This window comes from Pezoporus flaviventris, unplaced genomic scaffold (assembly GCF_033815535.1).
Source record: "Pezoporus flaviventris isolate CSIRO_AGI_PZ_B2104156 unplaced genomic scaffold, CSIRO_AGI_Pfla_v1 ptg000056l, whole genome shotgun sequence".
NCBI classification, from domain to species: domain Eukaryota; kingdom Metazoa; phylum Chordata; class Aves; order Psittaciformes; family Psittacidae; genus Pezoporus; species Pezoporus flaviventris.
In genome coordinates, this window is record NW_026892604.1 from 151,443 (window position 1) to 169,516 (window position 18,074).

The 18,074-nt window shown below is 56.9% G+C and overlaps 1 protein-coding gene across 1 annotated transcript in view; it reads right to left on the minus strand.

The window, feature by feature from the left end:
* The window catches only part of LOC133277461 (hydrocephalus-inducing protein-like), a 52,006-nt gene that overhangs the window by 2,294 nt on the left and 31,638 nt on the right, over positions 1-18,074 (minus strand). Inside the window, exons 23-41 of the mRNA XM_061469302.1 lie at positions 17,173-17,486; positions 15,101-15,140; positions 11,574-11,783; positions 10,555-10,692; positions 9,544-9,721; positions 8,940-9,070; positions 8,093-8,226; positions 7,074-7,210; positions 6,042-6,253; positions 5,847-5,999; positions 5,299-5,448; positions 4,334-4,561; positions 4,061-4,171; positions 3,737-3,895; positions 2,890-3,170; positions 2,320-2,539; positions 1,357-1,569; positions 467-630; positions 17-167 (exon numbers count right to left, since the gene is read on the minus strand). Of these exons, the coding sequence (XP_061325286.1) occupies positions 17-167; positions 467-630; positions 1,357-1,569; positions 2,320-2,539; positions 2,890-3,170; positions 3,737-3,895; positions 4,061-4,171; positions 4,334-4,561; positions 5,299-5,448; positions 5,847-5,999; positions 6,042-6,253; positions 7,074-7,210; positions 8,093-8,226; positions 8,940-9,070; positions 9,544-9,721; positions 10,555-10,692; positions 11,574-11,783; positions 15,101-15,140; positions 17,173-17,486 (3,324 nt within the window). The remainder of the gene's footprint in view (positions 1-16; positions 168-466; positions 631-1,356; positions 1,570-2,319; positions 2,540-2,889; positions 3,171-3,736; positions 3,896-4,060; positions 4,172-4,333; positions 4,562-5,298; positions 5,449-5,846; positions 6,000-6,041; positions 6,254-7,073; positions 7,211-8,092; positions 8,227-8,939; positions 9,071-9,543; positions 9,722-10,554; positions 10,693-11,573; positions 11,784-15,100; positions 15,141-17,172; positions 17,487-18,074) is intronic.

Genomic DNA, 18,074 nt, shown 5'->3' on the forward strand with positions numbered 1-18,074 from the left:
CAGTGTCCTCACTCACCTTTGCCCTGAAGACTCCTTCTTTGTAGGAGAAGAAGGTGAGCTGGTAGTCCTTCTTTGCAGAGCTTGGCACGTCAATGTAGGAACACCCCTGCAGCACAGAACTGCTTTCCACGTTCTCTGGTTTCAGCATGTCAATAACCACCAGGAGCCTGTGGGTGAGAAGGATGCAGTGAAGGTCAACAGGAAGGACTCGCCTAGGATACTCATCCTGTGGGGGTACAATACAGCCCCTCTCATCCTCAGTGCCTCAGGCACAGGGCGCCAGCTCTCATCCCCCTTGGAGGAAAGCCCTCCAGGATGGCTCTGCACAGGCAGAACGTGGGGATGGCCAGACATGGCCAAGGAGAGGGAAAAGCTTCCAGGAAGGCGCTTCCAGGCACTGGAAGCTTCCTTCCTTGTGCTGCTGCAGGGATTGCTGATGGGACCAGACTTCCTGGGCTGGACTCACCTCTGTGGGCTGTGCAGCCAGTTGGACACAGGGATGAGCTCCGTGTGGGAACTCCTGCATGGAACCTGCCGGGAAATGGCCCCTGAACACCGGGGGGCTTCAGCAGTTCCTTCCAGGTGGTAGCGTAAGCCTGTCCCGTCCGGCAGGGGGAAGAAGATGGAGCCCTACAGACAACGAATAGGACAAGTCGGCTCTGCAGCACCCCGGGACAGTTCCATGCCTGAGGCTCTCACTGGAGCAGCTCCAGCACCCCAGAGCCCTTCTCAACTGACCCCTTTCATTTAGGAGCTTGTCGCTGGCGTGGCACAGAAAACATTGCAGAGGGGCTAGTCACCCCCATGTGCCCAGCCTGAGACCTGCAGGAAGGGCTCCTCCCAAAGCTCCTGCATGACTGTCAAGAGATCTCTCTCGTTTCCCACCTGCCTGCTCACGGCCAGGGGGGCACTGAGAAACTGCAGGGCACCTTTGCCCTTCTTGCTCCCTGCAAGCTGCAGGACACCAGCCAGGTGGTGCTGGCAGAAGTGGTCGTGCCCAGGGCTTGGAGAGCCTGTGCAGCCTGTGCACTGAGCATGGGGGTCTCTGAGCCCCCTGGGCTGCCACAAGCAGCAACCAGGAGCTGCGCAGAACAAACTTCATTTCTTGCCCTTCAGAAAGCCTGCCTTGTTAGCTTAGCTGCTCCAACACCTGTGGGGTCACTCCCCAGTTCCCGTCTGCCCTTTGCCCGGGCCTGGCCTCCAGCCACCACAAAACCCAGCTTCCAACAGAGAGCACAGGACACCTTCAGCTTGGACAGGACCTCTGAAGGTCATCTCCTCCAGCCTCCTGCCCAAAGCAGGGGGAGCTACGAGGGTCGTGCCACCAGGCTCAGCACGCTGGCACAGCTCACGTACCTGATGCTTCTTGTTCTCAGAGCTCATGCTTAGGGGTCTGTAGGTGACCTGGTAGGCCTTTTCTTTTTGCCTGGCCTCCAGATGGATAAATTCAGGCCCTTTCCAGTACTTCCCCTCAATGATGGGCTGCAGGGTCCAGGCCTCGTTGCTTGGGTTGGAAAGGAGGATGGTCTGGCTCTGCCTCTCACGCACACTGCAGCTGAAAGTCAGGGTCTGGAACAGAGGAGCACAGAGGCTGCTGGCTCGCACCCACAACCCTTCCCACTCTTCTCACGCTGGCTCTACACCAGCACCTGGAGCACAGGGAGCAGCTTTCCCTTGTCACGTGCAAAAATTACACTTTGGCCATAGCTTTTGGAGTAAATCCAGCTGCTTGTTGTTGAAGAAGGGAGCAGAACAAGCCTTTCGCATGCTGGCTGAAAGGAAACGGGGAGTCCTGAAAGGAAACTCCAGTGCAAGGACAAGATCTGCAGCCACACAGCCCCTTCCTTCATGGGCAGGACGAAGAGGACCTCCACGCTCTCTTTGGGAGCAAGAGCCAACAGCTGCCAAGTTGCCCGCTCCCAGGGGCTGGATGCAGATGCCTTGCCCCTTCCTACTGCTGAATGCCCTAGCCCTGGCCCGGCAGGGGGGAGAAGTGTGGCTGCGGGTGCAGTGCCGGCATCCAGCGGGGTGGCTCTGTGGGGAGGGTCTCAGAAGAGCCCGGCAGGGTGTTCCCATGGCACGGATGCTGCAGTGCAGAGCCACGACAGCCCAGCTGCTCACTGCAGGAGCAGCACCTTGAACAGGGGAGAAAGGCAATGAGAGGGCTCAGGAATTCTGGCAATCCTGCCCAGCACTTTCTCTCTGGGATACTCTGGCACGAGCAAGTCTGTGCTCACAAGTGTCCTTCAGTTCCTGCCCTGCGAGAGATGTGGTGCAAATGCTGGGCTCCAGGGGCCCATCCTGTCCCTGCTGCGTTACCTCTTTGGGGCCAGGGGCCTCCACGCAGGATCCTGACAGCGTAAGCCGCAGCGCCTCACTGCCCTGGATGAAGCACCGCAGCCCCTCGTACTGGACAGCCTGGCTCAGCTTCGAGGGGCGGAAGGTCACAACGAAGGGGACATCCCTCCCTGGGCTGATGTAACCCTTCGTGGGGCTGATGGAAAAGTCCGGCTTGAAGCTCTCCACGTCCCACGTAAACCTTGCCCAGGAAAGCACAAGCACAGGAAAGAAGGATTAGCCACGGGGAGCTCTGAAGGCAGGGTAAGTCTGAGTGTGAGGCTCTAAGTCTCTTGTGGGTTTTCCCACCACATCTCAGGCCTGATGCTGAGCCACCTGGCAATAAGGCTTCAGGCTGGGCAGGACCCACTGCACCCACAGGCAAGGGGGCTTGTACCCTTTTGCTAACTTCTAGGGCCTGACTGCACGGCCATGGCTGCACAACTCTCCACCGGGATGGAGAAGCACAGGGGAACTATCTGGGCACACTACGGCCCCACACAACCCTCATCCAAGCTCTCAGCCCTCAGAGGGGGCGGGCTTCTGCTTTACCTGACTCCTGTGACGCCCGCGTTCCGCATGACCACGCGCCGCCACGTGTAGCTCTGCTGCACCACGGCTCCAAAGCTGAGCTGCTCCTGGTCCAAGCTCACGAGGCTGCCCTGGCAGGAGCCCCGCACCACAAAGAGGGAGCGCGCCAGCCCGCCGCACTCCAGCAGCACTTCCCCGCTGAACGGCTGGATGGGGCGCTTCGGGGAGAAGGTCACCTCCACTTTGCCTCTGTCTCCTCTGGGCTTCAGCTTTAGCTCCTTGCTGGGCTTCAAGCACAGAACCTACCCCAAGAAATGAAGGCAGACTATTTCATCTGGCAAGCGAGCTGTGGAGCCTCCCTCATCAGACTCACGGAAGAGGCTTCCAATTCCTCTTCTGTCCCCACCAACACTGCCCCACTCCCACTCATTCCCTCCTAGGCATTCCTAGCTAATACCAAAGGTGTTTCTGCCACGTGTCCACCTGGTCACGCTGAGCTCAGCTCTGTCTTCTAAAGCTTTCAGGGAAGTTCAAACAGAGCTGTAAATCTCCCTCTTGCAAGATTCACCTCCCTCACCTTTCCACACCTAAAATACATGGCTGCATCCTGATGTATGTGTCTAAAACAGCTTAGAGGAATTGTGCCGCCTTCTCCCTTCTGGCTCTCCGGGTCTCCTGGCACCCAGCTCAGCTGAAGCATTCACACTGCAAGCATCTGCTGGCAGAGCAGTGCCAGCAGGGAGGACAGGGCAGGCACAGGCAGCCAGGGCAGCCCACAGTTCTCATTGGCTACTAGCTCCCACCCACAGCGCCTCATCGCCCCCTGCAGGCACACCAAAGTGCTCTGCGGAGAAGGAAAGGGCCTTACCCCAGCTTCCTGCAACTCTGGCGCGGTGGATGTGACTCTGAGCTGAAAGGCCAGAGGGGCTGCACTCTTGTTGGCTATGGTGACGATCTTCTTCACCGTCTGCCCAATGCAGACGTTTCCTAGCTTCACCACCTTTCCCGGTGGATCCACAACGTCAACCTGAGGCGGCAGGGACCGATATCAAGCAAAAGGAAAGAAGGAGAAAAGGTTTTCTGCCACTCTCCTGGCAGAAACCCAAACCATGGTAGGCTGGGGAAGAGATGAGGAAATGAGTAAAACATGCTGCTTGCCACCTGGAGTTTTAGCGTTTAGATTTCATCTCACCTTCACTTTTATGCCCCTTCCTTGGGCCTCACCGGTCAGCTTCCCGGCCGGGGCACAGGGAGGCAGCAACAAGCTGTTGTGGCTGTTGTCACCTTGCGGTGTCCGTAGGAGCTGCGCAGAGAGGGAAGAGAAACCATAGACAGGATGAGTTTCTTGACCCTCACTACGTGAACAGACTCCCCAGCCAAGCCATCCCCCCGTCTCCCTGGCACAAGCCTGGGAATGCTGGAGCGCTGGGAATCTACAGGAGTGTGCACAGACCTTCCCTCTCACCTGCTCCTCAGCAAGGCGCTGCTGGTCAAACTCCAGCGAGTAAACCTCACAGGGGGTCTTCACCACCACTGTCCCCTCTTCCCCATGGCTCTGTGGCAGCAGCGGTCCCAGCTCGAGCTCCGCGGGGCTGAACTCCAGCCGTGGCTCCAGACCACGTCCCAAGACCGGCACCTGGAGGCGTTGGCTGCTCTGGCAAATCTGGATGTGCAGCTCGCCCCGGTAGCACTTCTGCAAAGAAGCAGCACAGAAAGCTCCTCCGTGAAGCCCCAGGTGACAGCGCCTCCAAGTCAACAGTCGCCCCAGGCTCAGGGGTCTTGTCAGCACCTCTAAGCTGAACCCAAAAGAGGTATTTACTTAGAGCAGGGGCTACAGCATCTGCATGGCTCTGAGTAACTGCGGTGAGTCCTGCTGTGGACTGTAACTGGAGAGTTGGCTACCAGGTGGATCTAAAATGCGCTGTCAGAGGTTTTCACCTAGTCATGGGGGAGCGCAACGCTCATCAGAAAGGTCTGCTTTCTCAGACACAGTCTTGGCACTGCAGCACCAGGCAAACATCAGTTGTGTGAAAGAGGCAGCTGCGCTCTCACTGGACACAAATAAGGATCGTCTTCTCTGCTCAGTGCTCGGCTCTGGTCAAAGCCAGACACGAGACGGTGAAATCTCCACGAGCAATTCAAAGATCCCTGGGACTGTCCCCTGCCATGGAAGCACTTGCGTCCATCCTGTCACACGCTGCCAGTTTCCAAGTCACGGTGTCCACATGCAAACTGCCTTTGGCAATGCTCCATCATTTAAGGTGACTCCCGAACTGCGTGGGAATGTGCAGGGGAAACTGAGGCACGGTGGGCACAGGGCTGGCAGAAAGCTCCATGTGGAGGCAGAGCTCATCCCCCGCTCCCTCTGCTGGCCTCCCCTTACCACACTGCCCTGCCACACCTCCTGGGGGTGACACCCTCCAATCTCACCTCTTCCGTGGGTGAAAAACGGACTTGGACATGGCACTGCTGTCCTGGAGCGAGCGTTCCAGCTGACGGCAGCACCTCGAAGCCACAGGGCGCAGACTTCATCTCCTCGAGCAGCTTCTGATGCTCGCTCGCCGGCAGATGTTTGTTCACCTGTGCACAGAAACCACTCGCGTGAGGTCTCCTTGGTCTGGGAGGACAGAGCCTCGGCTCCTGCAGTGCTTCGACATGCTGGCACGGTGCAGGGAGCACCCTCATCCCACCCAGACGTGGCCACCACTGCCTAGAACTGGAGGGCAAACGTGTTGGCAGGGCAGGTAGATGGGGAGGCAGTGTCCTCAGAGGAGGAAGAGGAATGGGTGAAGATGGCAGGCAAGTGAAGCATCAGCTAGTCAACAGGCCCAGGTGAACCAGCCTTGCTCTGTACCCTCAAAAGCTCCCTCAAGCCAGCTGCAGCCCAAGTGCTCAGGCAGCCAGAGGGGCAGGAAAGGCAAGAGAGGCAAAGACAACCCACCCGAGAAGCTGCGTGTTACACCTTGTCTGCGCTTTACCTCCTTAACAGGCTCATTCACGCTGATGGACCATTGACAGGGGACCTGGAACGTGTTGTGGAGCTGGATGGTTTCTTCCTGGCACTGCCCACACTGGACAGCGGAGAACTCCAGCCTGTCCCTGGAGAGGCTGAGGGACGGCTCAGCCACGATGGTACGGAGGCGGACCTGCGATGTGGGGCCTCCTCTGACCTAGAGAAGGACAGAGCATCCAGTTGAGAGCCCGGCTGACACTCGCTGCTGTGCCCAACCTGCTGCCTGCCCCAGAAGCTGGAGTACCTTGATGGGCAGGAGCACATCCACCTTTCCCAGAGGCCGGCTGGCACTTTGTGGGTCGAAGCACACTTCAAATGTCTTGCTCTCACAGGAGGGCAGGCGCTTCACACGGTCCAGGCACACGCTGAAGCCTGAACACAGGAAAATAAAGCAGCTGAGATACACAAGCAACAGGAAGCAACATCAGAAGCACGGTAAGGCCACAGGGCTGTCCTGGCTGGCAGCTCCGTGAAAGACTCCTTTGCACCTCCAGAGAAGCTGCTCTTCTCCCCTTGTCACTGCCCAAAGCAAAAGGATTTTCACAGCCAGAACCCAGGGCTTGCGTGGTAGAAATGAACCACATTGGTTGAGGAGCTCCAGCAATTTCTTCAGCGGGCATCTCAGGGAAGGATGCACAGACCTCTCCAAAGGAGAATTTCCAACTAAGATACCGAATGCTCTGCTGTTCCCTGGACAGCGGCTTAGGACAGATGCCTGACCACCCCTCAGAGACAGCAGTCACCACGTGACGGAGCTGCAGCCTTACCTCAAGGCCTCTTTGGGAAGCCTGTTTCGATACAGCAGAAGATCCCACAGAAGATGGGGGATCCCTTCAGGAAAGGCTGAGCACTATGAACTCTAAGCAAAGCACTTCCGAACCACAGAGGGGCCTTCTCCTTGCAACATAAACCCTCAGAGTGCACAAAGAAACTCAGAAGAGGCCGAGAGGCGGTCGAGGGCATCAGCCCTTCTGGCCCCTGCAATGAGTTTTTAGGGCAGCCACACGCGGACCAGGTCTCTGGGCACTGATCGCCACAACTCAGGCTCTTAACAGGGCACCCAGCAGGGGGGCACTAAGGAGGAAAAAGCTATCCAAGGAAGTACTCAAATCTCCCCATGTCCAATGGCTTCAGCTGATGTGTCAGAGACAGCTCCTTCAAGCCCCTGTGAAGCCTCTCCACCACTGGTTACCTGTGTTATCTAGGACATATCCATCAACATGGAAAGATGCAGGGAAGTGCCCGGTGTTGGTGACCTTCACGATGCGTGTGTGGATGTCACCGGGAACAACATAGCCAAGGTCCAGGACGTATTCGGGCAGCTCAGCTCTGAAAGGAGGAGTAAGAACACTCAGTAAAGCCCAGCATGGCGTGGGGTGGAGAAGCAAACGGAGTGGATAATTGCGTATTCACTGCTGTGAAAGCTCAACCCAAGCTCAGGAAACCCAAGGCCTGAGCACCCAGTAATAAGACTTGGCTAAATCATGGGGAGTGCAGGGCCTAGGATTTATCAGCCACCAGTGGGATCTTCGGCTGAGTTTCAAGTGGGTACTGGACACAGTTCCTATGCTGTGAAAAGCCATTGCAGAGAAGTGCACTGCATCTCCACTGGTCTCAGTGAAACCACTAAACGGGTGTTCGGCCCAAGCCTGAAACTGCTTCAGGACCTTGTCATAGGATTTCCTTGCAGAGGATACCTCCACTGCTCTGCAACCACATCTGTCCCCAAAGCAGCACCTGACACTATCGCATGCAGTAACCAACGCTTACAAGACTGCTGAGAGGGTCTTTTTGCAGGCAATCCCACTTGGAAAAGCACATAAGGGATCTGGACCATTCCCTGCTCTTCCTGCTTAGCACAGACCCCTCTTGGCGCAACGACGCCAGCTTTGAGATGCCCCTTTCAGAGCTGGTCAGCTGGGGCGGTGCCTGTGCTGTCTGGAAGGGCTTGCTGCTCTGCACCCCCTCAGCTCTGAGAACAGAACCCAGCAACTGTGGGGAGTGGAGCACCTCCAGAGCTCAGGGTAGCACTGTGCAAGTGAGAACACCGAGCTGCCCACAGGGAGCACATCGTAGCTCCCAGCATCAGGCCCTTTCTCAAGTCTTCAGCTATTTCCAGCTCTGAGACACAAGAGCTCTCAGGAGCAGGGCTGCACTGCTGGCTGTTACCCTCGGGGCCCCTGGAGACAGGCCACAGGAGTCCCTACTAACTTGAGAAGCCTCCGATGTACACGCTGGTGAAAGGCAGTGTCCTCCGCAGGACGGGACGTGAGAGCTTTCTGCTGCTCCAAGGCATGCTCCTCAATAAGCATCTCCTCCATCTGCATCTGCAGCTCAGCATCCCACTGAGGAAAGTAAACACAGGGGCTGGTTAGCAGAGGTCCTTCCCAAGGCACAAGCTTGTCTCACGTGCAGGATCCCACCCTGCTCTTGTTGAGAGGGGTGACGGAGTCATTCTGTCTCACTGCTCAGTGTCTGTGACACTCCCTGCTCTCTCAGGCAGGATCGTATCTCCAAAGAAATGAACTCAAGCACCTGTGCCTGCCCACTTATCAAAGCTGATCTGGACAGACGGACAGGCAAGCCAGAAACCTTCCAAAGCTCCAAGTATGGCCCTGCCTCCAGTCAGTGCCAAAGCAGCTTGCACAAAAGCTCTCCTGCAAAGGGAACCATGAGAGAGCTGGAGCCTCTTGGAGATGACAGAACACAGCACAGCCTCAGGGGGCATTCAGGCTGCCGCTTTACGCTCAGTAAACCTGGCAGGGCTTGGCCGGTGAGCAACAAACCCCCCTGCACCGACCTGTGTGTCCTTCAGAGCCCCATAAACCCAACTGCTTGAGCACAGCCTTTAGCATCTCCCTGGGGTAGTCAGGAGCTGGGGACAACTCCCAGAGGCGGGCAGCCCACGGGGCACGCTGAGCTGACACAGTCCGTTGCCAGGGCTGTGCAGGGAGGCCCCCAGTGCCAGCAGGGCCCTGGGCAGGTGCCGTGGGGCGCAGGGGCTCCAGTGACACGCAGCAGGGTGGCACGTGCGGGACAGGGCAGCAGCTCTACTCACCACGGTGCCCGAGTCGTCCATGCGGGGCTCGCCTGCCACAGCCTCCCCCAGAGCAATGGCCTCCTCTCTCTGTCTGCCTTTGTCCACCTTTTCTTTGGCCTTTTGGAGGATCTTCTCATATTTGGCATTGCCTGAAAGCGCAGAACACCACCAATAGCAGTGGGGCAGCACAAATCCCACGCAAGACGAGAAGCCCCGTTCCCCCGACACCCGGACACAAACTGCTCCAGCAATGCAGGGAAAGGAGATCCTGCTGCTTCTCACCCCCACCCGTCTTTCTCGCCACACAGGTGCATCTCAGCCACCAAACGGGATGCAAACCCAACCCTGTCAAAATCCCTGCCGGCCTCTCTTACAGCTTTCCCAAGCTTTTCTGCCCAGCCATCATCTTCCCAGACCTCTGGCAAGCTGTGCAGGATGGTTCCTGCGGCAAAGCCCACATGGGCTTGTCTGCCAGAGACTAAGGAAGCAACCAGAGGGCTGAGTTTGCCTGACAGCCCTGAAACCTCCAGGCCTGCTGGAAGTGCCTGTGAGCTGCCCTATGGGCATATGGCACGAGGGAAAGCCAGGGCACCTTCCTGGCGAGCACACAGGCAGTGCTCACCTTTGATGTTCCTGGGCAGGTCCAAGTGGATCCTGGGAAAGGTCCCTTCTCCTTTCAGCGTGATTTTCTCTGGCTCCAGGTGACCCACTTGGATCTGGAAAGCCCTGCAGAAGACTCCAGGCACTCCTGGCAGGTAATAGACTTTGAGCACTTGCTGCTTGCCAGGTTCAGCGTAACCCTGCAGGGCACAGAAGAGGGAGGGAGGGAGTGTACCAAAGAGGATTCAGTGGGGGGATGGCTCACATGACAGACACGCTGAGAAGGCAAGACAGGTTCTCATACATAAGGAAACTGATATCAGACATCACTACCTCCAGCTTTCTTGGATCCAAACGCCCCAGTCTCCTACACCAAGATGCAGTATGTCTTTCAGAGGCCTCGCAAGGCTGCCCTCTGCTCAGCATGAGCACAGCTCTTCTGCTGACAGGGTTTACCCTCTGCTAGCCAGAGCCAGGCACAACAAACCAAAGCTTTGCACCAGCTGCTCTGGAAGAGCAGCGAAGGGCCTGTGCTTCCAGCAGGGCCAGCAGCTCCTGGCAGCAGCTTGCAGGACAGGACATCAGCGTCTCATCCCTCAGACGCACAGGCGCTGAGGAAGGTGGAAGCCACTTGGCCCTTTGGCTTCCTCTTCCCGTTGTAAAAGGGCACCAAGGCAGGAACACTGCTCCAGCTCTGAGACACCCAGGCAGGACGACAAGCTGGAATGGAGTGATGCTCCAGTGATGGCACAACCCAGGAGCTCAGCACTCAGCTCCAAAGAGCTCCCGGAGCACTCGTGCCTCCCACTGGTGGTTGCTGTAGGACAGCAGAGCCAGCGGCGGCCAAGGCCACTCAGCGGCTCCATTAGGATTGGGCTCGATGGACCTCCTCTGCATCTGCAGCAATCGCTCACAGCCCTGTCTCTCCTGGCTGGTTTTGGACGGGGCTTGTGTCTTCATTCCCCCTGTTTTCCCCCAGAACTCTCTCCTGGGCAGCCTGACACAGGCCGGCTGAAGCCCTTGTGCTACTCACCGTGCTAGGCACGACCAGGGGCACGCCAGGCAGAGGGCTGGCTGCAGTGCCTGTGCCGGGGCTCAGCACCACAAAGGCAAATCCCAGCTTCCCGCTGTTCTGCAGGGTCACCGCTGCTTCCGTGACTTTGTTAAACACCTGAGGAGAGGACAGAAGAGCAGGAAGTTACAGGCACACGTCTGCTGCTGAGAATGTCATTCCTCTTCCATTGCGTTGAAAGCAAAGGAGCACAGCCCAGAAGCAGGCAGCGCACAGGAGAGATGGGCACTGGGCTCTCTGCGTTAACCTGGGCAACCCGCGGCCACAGGGTACCTCTGAGCCCTGCACGGGAACAGCTATTTGTGGCAGAGGTGCGATAACAACCGTGGAAAGATCAGAAACAAACCAAGTAGGGGACACAAGCCCTCTGCACTTGAAGGTGTCACCCAACAGCGAGCTGAAACACAGGAGGAGGCATTGAAGCACTTCAGGAGAAAAGGCACCTGCACGCAAGTATTTGCGGGCACAACACAAGCCGAAAGGGAGGGAGACAGGGCAACGCGCACAGGGCCAACAGCTGGAAACAGCTGTGGGGGTCGTAACTGGAAAGACGTACAGTGGGGGCTATTCTGGGACATTCTCTGCAGCTACAGCGACTGGAAGCCCAAGTCAGCTGCCTCCTGGCTTCATGAATCAGGAGCATTAAAAGAGAGAGCACCTCCTTGGACCTCTGGCTTTAGGAGCAGATCAGCGGATGGATGTCTGAGGGACACGTCCCTCTGGAGATCACCACTGGGATCCTGCCTGCCCCAGGAGGCAGCGTTACTTACCTCCAAGAGGAGGGATTCCCAGCTTTGGGCTGGGCTGGGCTGGAGATGGCCATTAAACACCAGCTTGGAGGTATCACCCAAATGTTGGACTTCCAAGCCACAGAGCCAGCAAAGCAGCTGGGAAGGGGGGAGAGCCCTCGCCCCGGGTGGGCAGCAACCCACCGGTCATGGGTGGAGACAAGGAGCTCTGACAAGAGCAGCGTGCGGTACCTGCAGCCCGCAGTCGATCTCGGTGGTGTCCAGGAGGTAGCTGATGCGCGAGGCCTCCCCACGCAGAGCCACCTCATAGCTCGGGCCTCCCTCCACCCTGCACAGCGCCGTGACCTGGGTGACGGTGTTGGCGTGGCCGAAGAAGGAGAAGGTGACACGCTGGCTCTGGCCCGGCTGCAGCTCACCGTGCAGCGGCAGGATATCGAAAACCTGCAGGCAGGGAGGAGAGATCCACACGTGGAGCACGGCAATTGATGCAGAAGAGCAGCCTCGGCTTGGCCCAAAGGACAGACGGGGCTGCAGGGGCCTCTTCCTCAAACACCGGCAACATCAGCCTCATCTCACCCTGCAGCCATTCCACTTACCAACGGGGTAAGAGACCATGGGGAAAACCTTCTCCCACACTCCTAATTAATGCAGGAGTGCTACGCTACATTCATTTCTGGTGTCTCCTGGCAGCAAGAAATGCTCTCTGCTGCAGAATTTGCCTTCAAAAACACCTTTTCCTGCCCTCACAAGAACACGAGACTGGGAGCTGAGAGCCCGGGGGCAGGATCCAGCCCAGCTCCTCGCACTCCTGGTGCTTTTCCCTGGCTCTGATTCACATCCTGCTCTCTCCAGATGCTGCAGCAAATGCTGCTGCAGGAATTTCCTACCCACCACCTGATCAGGACCAAGATGGAGAATGGACTCCATAGGTGCCGCACAAGGAGTGCTCTTGACCAGCCCTACAGCACCTCCCATGTGGCCTCTCCAGTGACCAGCCATGCGCTTGTGTTGTGGTTTAAACCCAGTCAGGTAACTCGTTCACTCACTCCCCCACTTCTTTCCCTCCCCCTGCCCCCGGAGGGACGGAGAGGAGAGGCAAAAAGAATGCAACTCCCACGGGTTGAGATAAGAACAGTTTAGGAACTAAGGTATAACACAAATCACTACTGCTACCACCAATGATAATAATGATAAAGGAAAATAACAAGGGAAGAGAATACAACACCTCACCACCAGCCAACCGATAACTTGCCACCCCCCCAGCCCGACCAAGCTGCGACCGATACCTCCTCCAACCCTGCAGTCTCCCAGCCCTTCCGGCTAACTCCCACTTACATCCTGGGCATGATGTGCTGTGGTATGGAATACCTCTTTGGTCAGTTTGGGTCAGGTGTCCTGTCTCTGCCTCCCCCCGGCCTCCCCTCCTCCCTGGCAGAGCACGAGGCTCACAAAGTCCTTGGCCAAACCAAAACATCGCTATCAGCTCTGTTCCCAGGCCGAAAGCCAAAACACCGCACTGCACCAGCTACCAAGAAGGAGAAAAATGACTGCTACTGCTGAACCCAGGACATTATCCACCCCTTATCCCATACCATCCACGTCATGCTCAGATCCCACATTTTCAATATACCATCACTCTTATCTAAGTGCATGGACCAGTAGCTATAAAGCTGCTGCGTCCATCTGGTCCATGATGCCAGGCTCCATCTCTTTTAACAGTCTTTCAGAGCAGGAGAGACTGTGTGCAGTGTTCACACTTGTGAATAACCTGGGCAATAGTGTCCATTGCTAAGTCCACCCCTCGATCATGAGTCCATCTCTATGTTGCATCTCTGCCCTGATGGCCTGAAGTGCCATGGGCCCACCAGGCTCAAAATAATTCACTGTCCCCTTCAGCAGTTTCTGCAGCTTGTTGCTGGGGACTCCATACGGCTGCCTTCCATCTCCGATGCTTCCAAAGCACTGGAGGGGCCCAGTGGACTAGATACTTGCCCATACTGTCCCACACACCCTGCCACTCATGACTGTCCAGCCTTGGGGAAAATCTCTTGGTCCCCCTGCATCGTCGTCTAACCCCAGACAAGACCCAAACCTCACTCTGCTTAACTTTTGAGATCAGACAAAATGGTGGTGGGTAGAAGACAGTCTGTGTGTGTGCCAACATACTAATCCCCATCACAATCAGCAGGCAGGTCCCAAGGATACCCAAAGGCCATTCAAAACCTTCAGAACTCTCAAACGATGCTGCTGCACTTGTCACTGGGGCTGGTGCAGCTGCTGGGCTTGCCGGCTCTCCCACCGCCAGCTTCTCTTTTCCTGAGTCCAGCTCTTCCTCCTCTGCCTTGCTGGGAAATGCTGCGTGGTCTCCTGCACCCTCCTGGGGCTCTGCGGGCGGCTGCCGGGGAATGCTCTCGGCCGTCGCAGGGCTGGGCTCCTCCGCGGGCCTGGGCTCGGCCGCGGGGCTGGGCTCCGCCGCGGGCCTGGGCTCGGCCGCGGGCGCCTCCGCGGGGCTGGGCTCCTCCGCGGGGCTCGGCTCCGCCGCCGCCGCCTTTTCCCGCTGCTCAGCAGCCGCCTCCTTCCGCTCCTCGACCGCCCCAACCTCCTCCACCCGCAGCCGTCCCCTCGCGGCCTCCGGCCCCGCTCCCGCCGCCGTTTGGTCCCAGGAGCCGCTCTCCCGGGCCGCTTCAGCAGCCGCCGGCTCCCGGGGCCGCTCCCCCTCGGCTCCCCGCGGCCTCACGAAGATGGAGGCGAGGGCGAGGGCCAGGCCGGTGAAGAGCAGCGGGACGGGCAGGTACAAGTCCACGGCCACGTCCGTCCCGCCCTGCTGCTGGAGCCCGCCCGTATTACAAGTCATTGCCATAAAGCACAGTGAGACAAGAACCTTAGCCCAAGCAACACACTTGATAAACACTAACACAGCAAATACCGGCTCTAAGTAATGTACTGCATTCTGAAGCTGTGAGATCAACAAGAACAACTCTGAGAGCCAATAAATCAGCATTGTGACAGATGACTATTAATCCGATCAGATCTGTCGTTATCTCAACCCCTCGTGCCCCACGTTGGGCGCCAAAAACAATTGTCGTGGTTTAAACCCAGTCAGGTAACTCGTTCACTCACTCCCCCCCTTCTCTCCCTCCCCCTGCCCCCGGAGGGACGGAGAGGAGAGGCAAAAAGAATGCAACTCCCACGGGTTGAGATAAGAACAGTTTAGGAACTAAGGTATAACACAAATCACTACTGCTACCACCAATGATAATAATGATAAAGGAAAATAACAAGGGAAGAGAATACAACACCTCACCACCAGCCAACCGATAACTTGCCACCCCCCCAGCCCGACCAAGCTGCGACCGATACCTCTTCCAACCCTGCAGTCTCCCAGCCCTTCCGGCTAACTCCCACTTACATCCTGGGCATGACGTGCTGTGGTATGGAATACCTCTTTGGTCAGTTTGGGTCAGGTGTCCTGTCTCTGCCTTCCCCCGGCCTCCCCTCCTCCCTGGCAGAGCACGAGGCTCACAAAGTCCTTGGCCAAACCAAAACATCGCTATCAGCTCTGTTCCCAGGCCAAAAGCCAAAACACCGCACTGCACCAGCTACCAAGAAGGAGAAAAATGACTGCTACTGCTGAACCCAGGACAGCTTGTTAGGACATGAGGCCACTCTGGGAGCAGCACCCAGGACCGCAGTGACAGTGGCAGTACGTAACTGCTTGCTACACAGGAAACGTGGAAGTGAGACACACTGCCACTTACCTCCTCCACACCCAAGGCGAGGGGCTCTGTCTCCAGGAACCTGCAAAAAGAACAGAACTTTGCTCAGGGACCTTGCAGTGGAGGGAGGGAGGGAGGGAGGGAAGTCTGCACAGCAGCTCCTCGGCAGGATGGGGCCCCTGGGTGGGCATCAGTGGTGTGAGCTCAGTAATGAGCTCCAAAACCGGGATGGAGCAGGTCGACGCTTCGCGTTGACACTGCTAGAGCAGTGGTGCAGGCAGCTGGCCACTGCTTGACTCCACATCTGCTCTCTCCTGCTGCGTGATTCTGAAGATCCATTCTGGCACGGGAGGAAACAGCTTGGTGCAAAGGCTTAGCTCAGCTTTGAGCTCTCAGAGGTCCAAGGGGTGAGGGTTAGGGTGTCTCTAACCACGTGGGTCTAGAACAAGAGTAACCATGAGAGATTCATGGCTCAGAAGTCAGAGAAGGGGCACAGGTTGGTGTACGCTGCCTATGTCCAACCACACAGCAACCGTCGGATTGTCTTGCTCAGGTGATCACTCTGCCCCAGGTAGCAGCAATGACCAAAGAGTAGGGAGGAAAGAAGGGGTTGGACAATTAGAAGGATAAAAATGTAAGCACACAAAGTCTTGTTGAGGCAGAGAAACAGCATTTTTCTCTCCGGACCAAAATAAATGTGCGTGACTGATCCTGGGAGTCTCTGATGACCAGCTCCAGCAAGGTTCGAGGTAGGGAAAGTCCCAATCTTTGATCTCACCTTCATGAGACCTGATGTTTGATTCCCTCCATGTCAGACTGAGTTAGAGCTGATAATTTAGAATACCAACAGTGCTTAGTGTGGACCAGAAATAACATCTGACACGCTGCCCGTCTGCAGGCTCCTAATGAGCACCTTGGAGACCACCTTCGTTTCCAGCTCTGGCACAGAGCATCCCACGGTGTCTGCTGAGCGCCCCAGAGGGGTCACAACACTGCTTAAGGACCATGCAGAGCAGCAGAGGAGCTCTCGTCACGTCCACAGCACTAAGGAGCAGCCAAGGGGCTGTGCAAACCCTCTGGAGAGGTGGACACCCCTCGGCAGGGGCAGGACAGAGGCCGTGTCCTGCCGAGGTGCTCAGCACCCTCTGCTGCCAACAACGCAACCACTCAGCACCCACCACTGATCTAAGTTACGGGAGAGGGCAGGGGGCTCCCAGCAGAGCTGACAGCCCTGCTCACCTCCCTCCAGCTGCTTTTTCAGACTTGCCTCTGCATTTTAGGGTCTGCTCTTGAAGGTGTCGTGCATCAAGCAGGGCCCCACTAAAGACTTGGTGTTACTTGGGAAGACTCAGCTGAGAATGGGCCACCCCAGTGCCCTGCTCATCTCCCCCAAGCCCTCCTAGTAGCCACAGCTCATCGCCAGTTCCCACGAGGTCACCTCCTGCGAGTCAGATCCCAATTCCCTTCACACAACTGCTTCTTGATCAGCTCTCTTGTTTGGAATAGCAGCACTGCAGTGCGCCACGGTGAACTTTGCTGGCTTTCCTAGGGCATTACAGAAAACCGTTTGCTACTGTCCTTCAAACTGCCTACACCAGACTTTTGTACCATGCAGAGAAGCCACAGCAGGAGGACCACTAGGAATGTGCTTCTAGATGGGCTTCAGCACCACTACAAGATTGCTCTTGGGCTTGGAAACCACAGACCACCACTGGATGGTCCTCCTCCCCAGGGATGTCCATACAAGGGCTCCCTCCAGCATCTACAGCTGGACCTAAAGCCACAGCAGAACCTGCCATTCCTCTCTAAAACTCTAAATAGCTCTTCTGTGAATGTGACGTGCAGTTCAACAGATGAACACTCGCTTCGAGGGGCTGTTTGCCTCAGGCCCAGAAGCTCTGAGAAAGCAGCTTTCTACATCAGCCTTCCCAGCATCAAACTGGCGCAGATCACCTATTCCCTGAGCACCTTGGCTGAGCACAGCTGAGAGGTGGGATTTCCTCAAGGCAAGGTTGAAAACAATTTGGCAGATCAGACAAACGGCCTCGGCCTTTGCAAACCACAAACAGGACATCAGGAAGAAGAGCTTCCAGGAGAGGGAAAGGTGCACATACCTCACTGGGTTCACCTGGCTGTCCTTCAGGAATGACCAGTGGTACTGGACAACCAGCGGGCTGCAGTTGCTCATCTCCATGTAACGCACATCCTTGGTGTCATTCAAGATGCAGCCAAAGTCCAGGGCCGTGGTCTGGAGCTGGAGATTCGGGAAGTAGACTTCTCCCCGAACAGTGACCTGCTCTTCATGAGGATGCTCCAGGAACCTGATCTTCAGAGCCTTCTCTGCTGCCCGGATAAGCAAGTCCTCCTCGTAAGCAGGGTTAAATGCGATGCAGAGTTGAAGTTCCTCCCCTCTCCTCAGCTTCGTGGGCTGCAAGGAGATGAAGAGAAAATGTTCCACGTGTGACCCCAACATGAGCTTCTCGCTTCATCCTCCGTTTTCTTCACAGCGTCTGACCAAGCACCACACTTCTGTCTGAAGCTAGCTGAGGCTCACGCTTCTGTGCTCTGCACCAATACAAGAGGAAATCCACACTGGTCTCCTCAATTCTGGATCCCCAGAAGCCACGTGCTAAACACAACCAAAGCAGCACTCTGGCATCCAGGCCTCCGCCCTGACTCTGGAGGAACTCCTTCATCCTGCAGCACAAGCACAGTGGCTTTGCAGCCTCACCCATGCAGGCGCTGATCACTGGCAGGCACAGAAACGGTGGCTGGACCTATGACAACACGTGCCTCACAGAGCCCATGCCCAGCACCTTCCGCAAACACCAGGGCAGGAGCCAGACAGCAGCTGGAGAAGCCTACCTCAGCCTTCCCAAAAGCAGGGCTGCCCTCAAAGACAGCAAGCTGCTCCCCACGTTATCTGAGGATGGCTGCTAGAGAGCTGGCATGCTTTCCAGGAGGCACCTTTCCTACAGCTTGCCCAGACCTGCTCCCTCCTCCTCCTCTCTTCAAG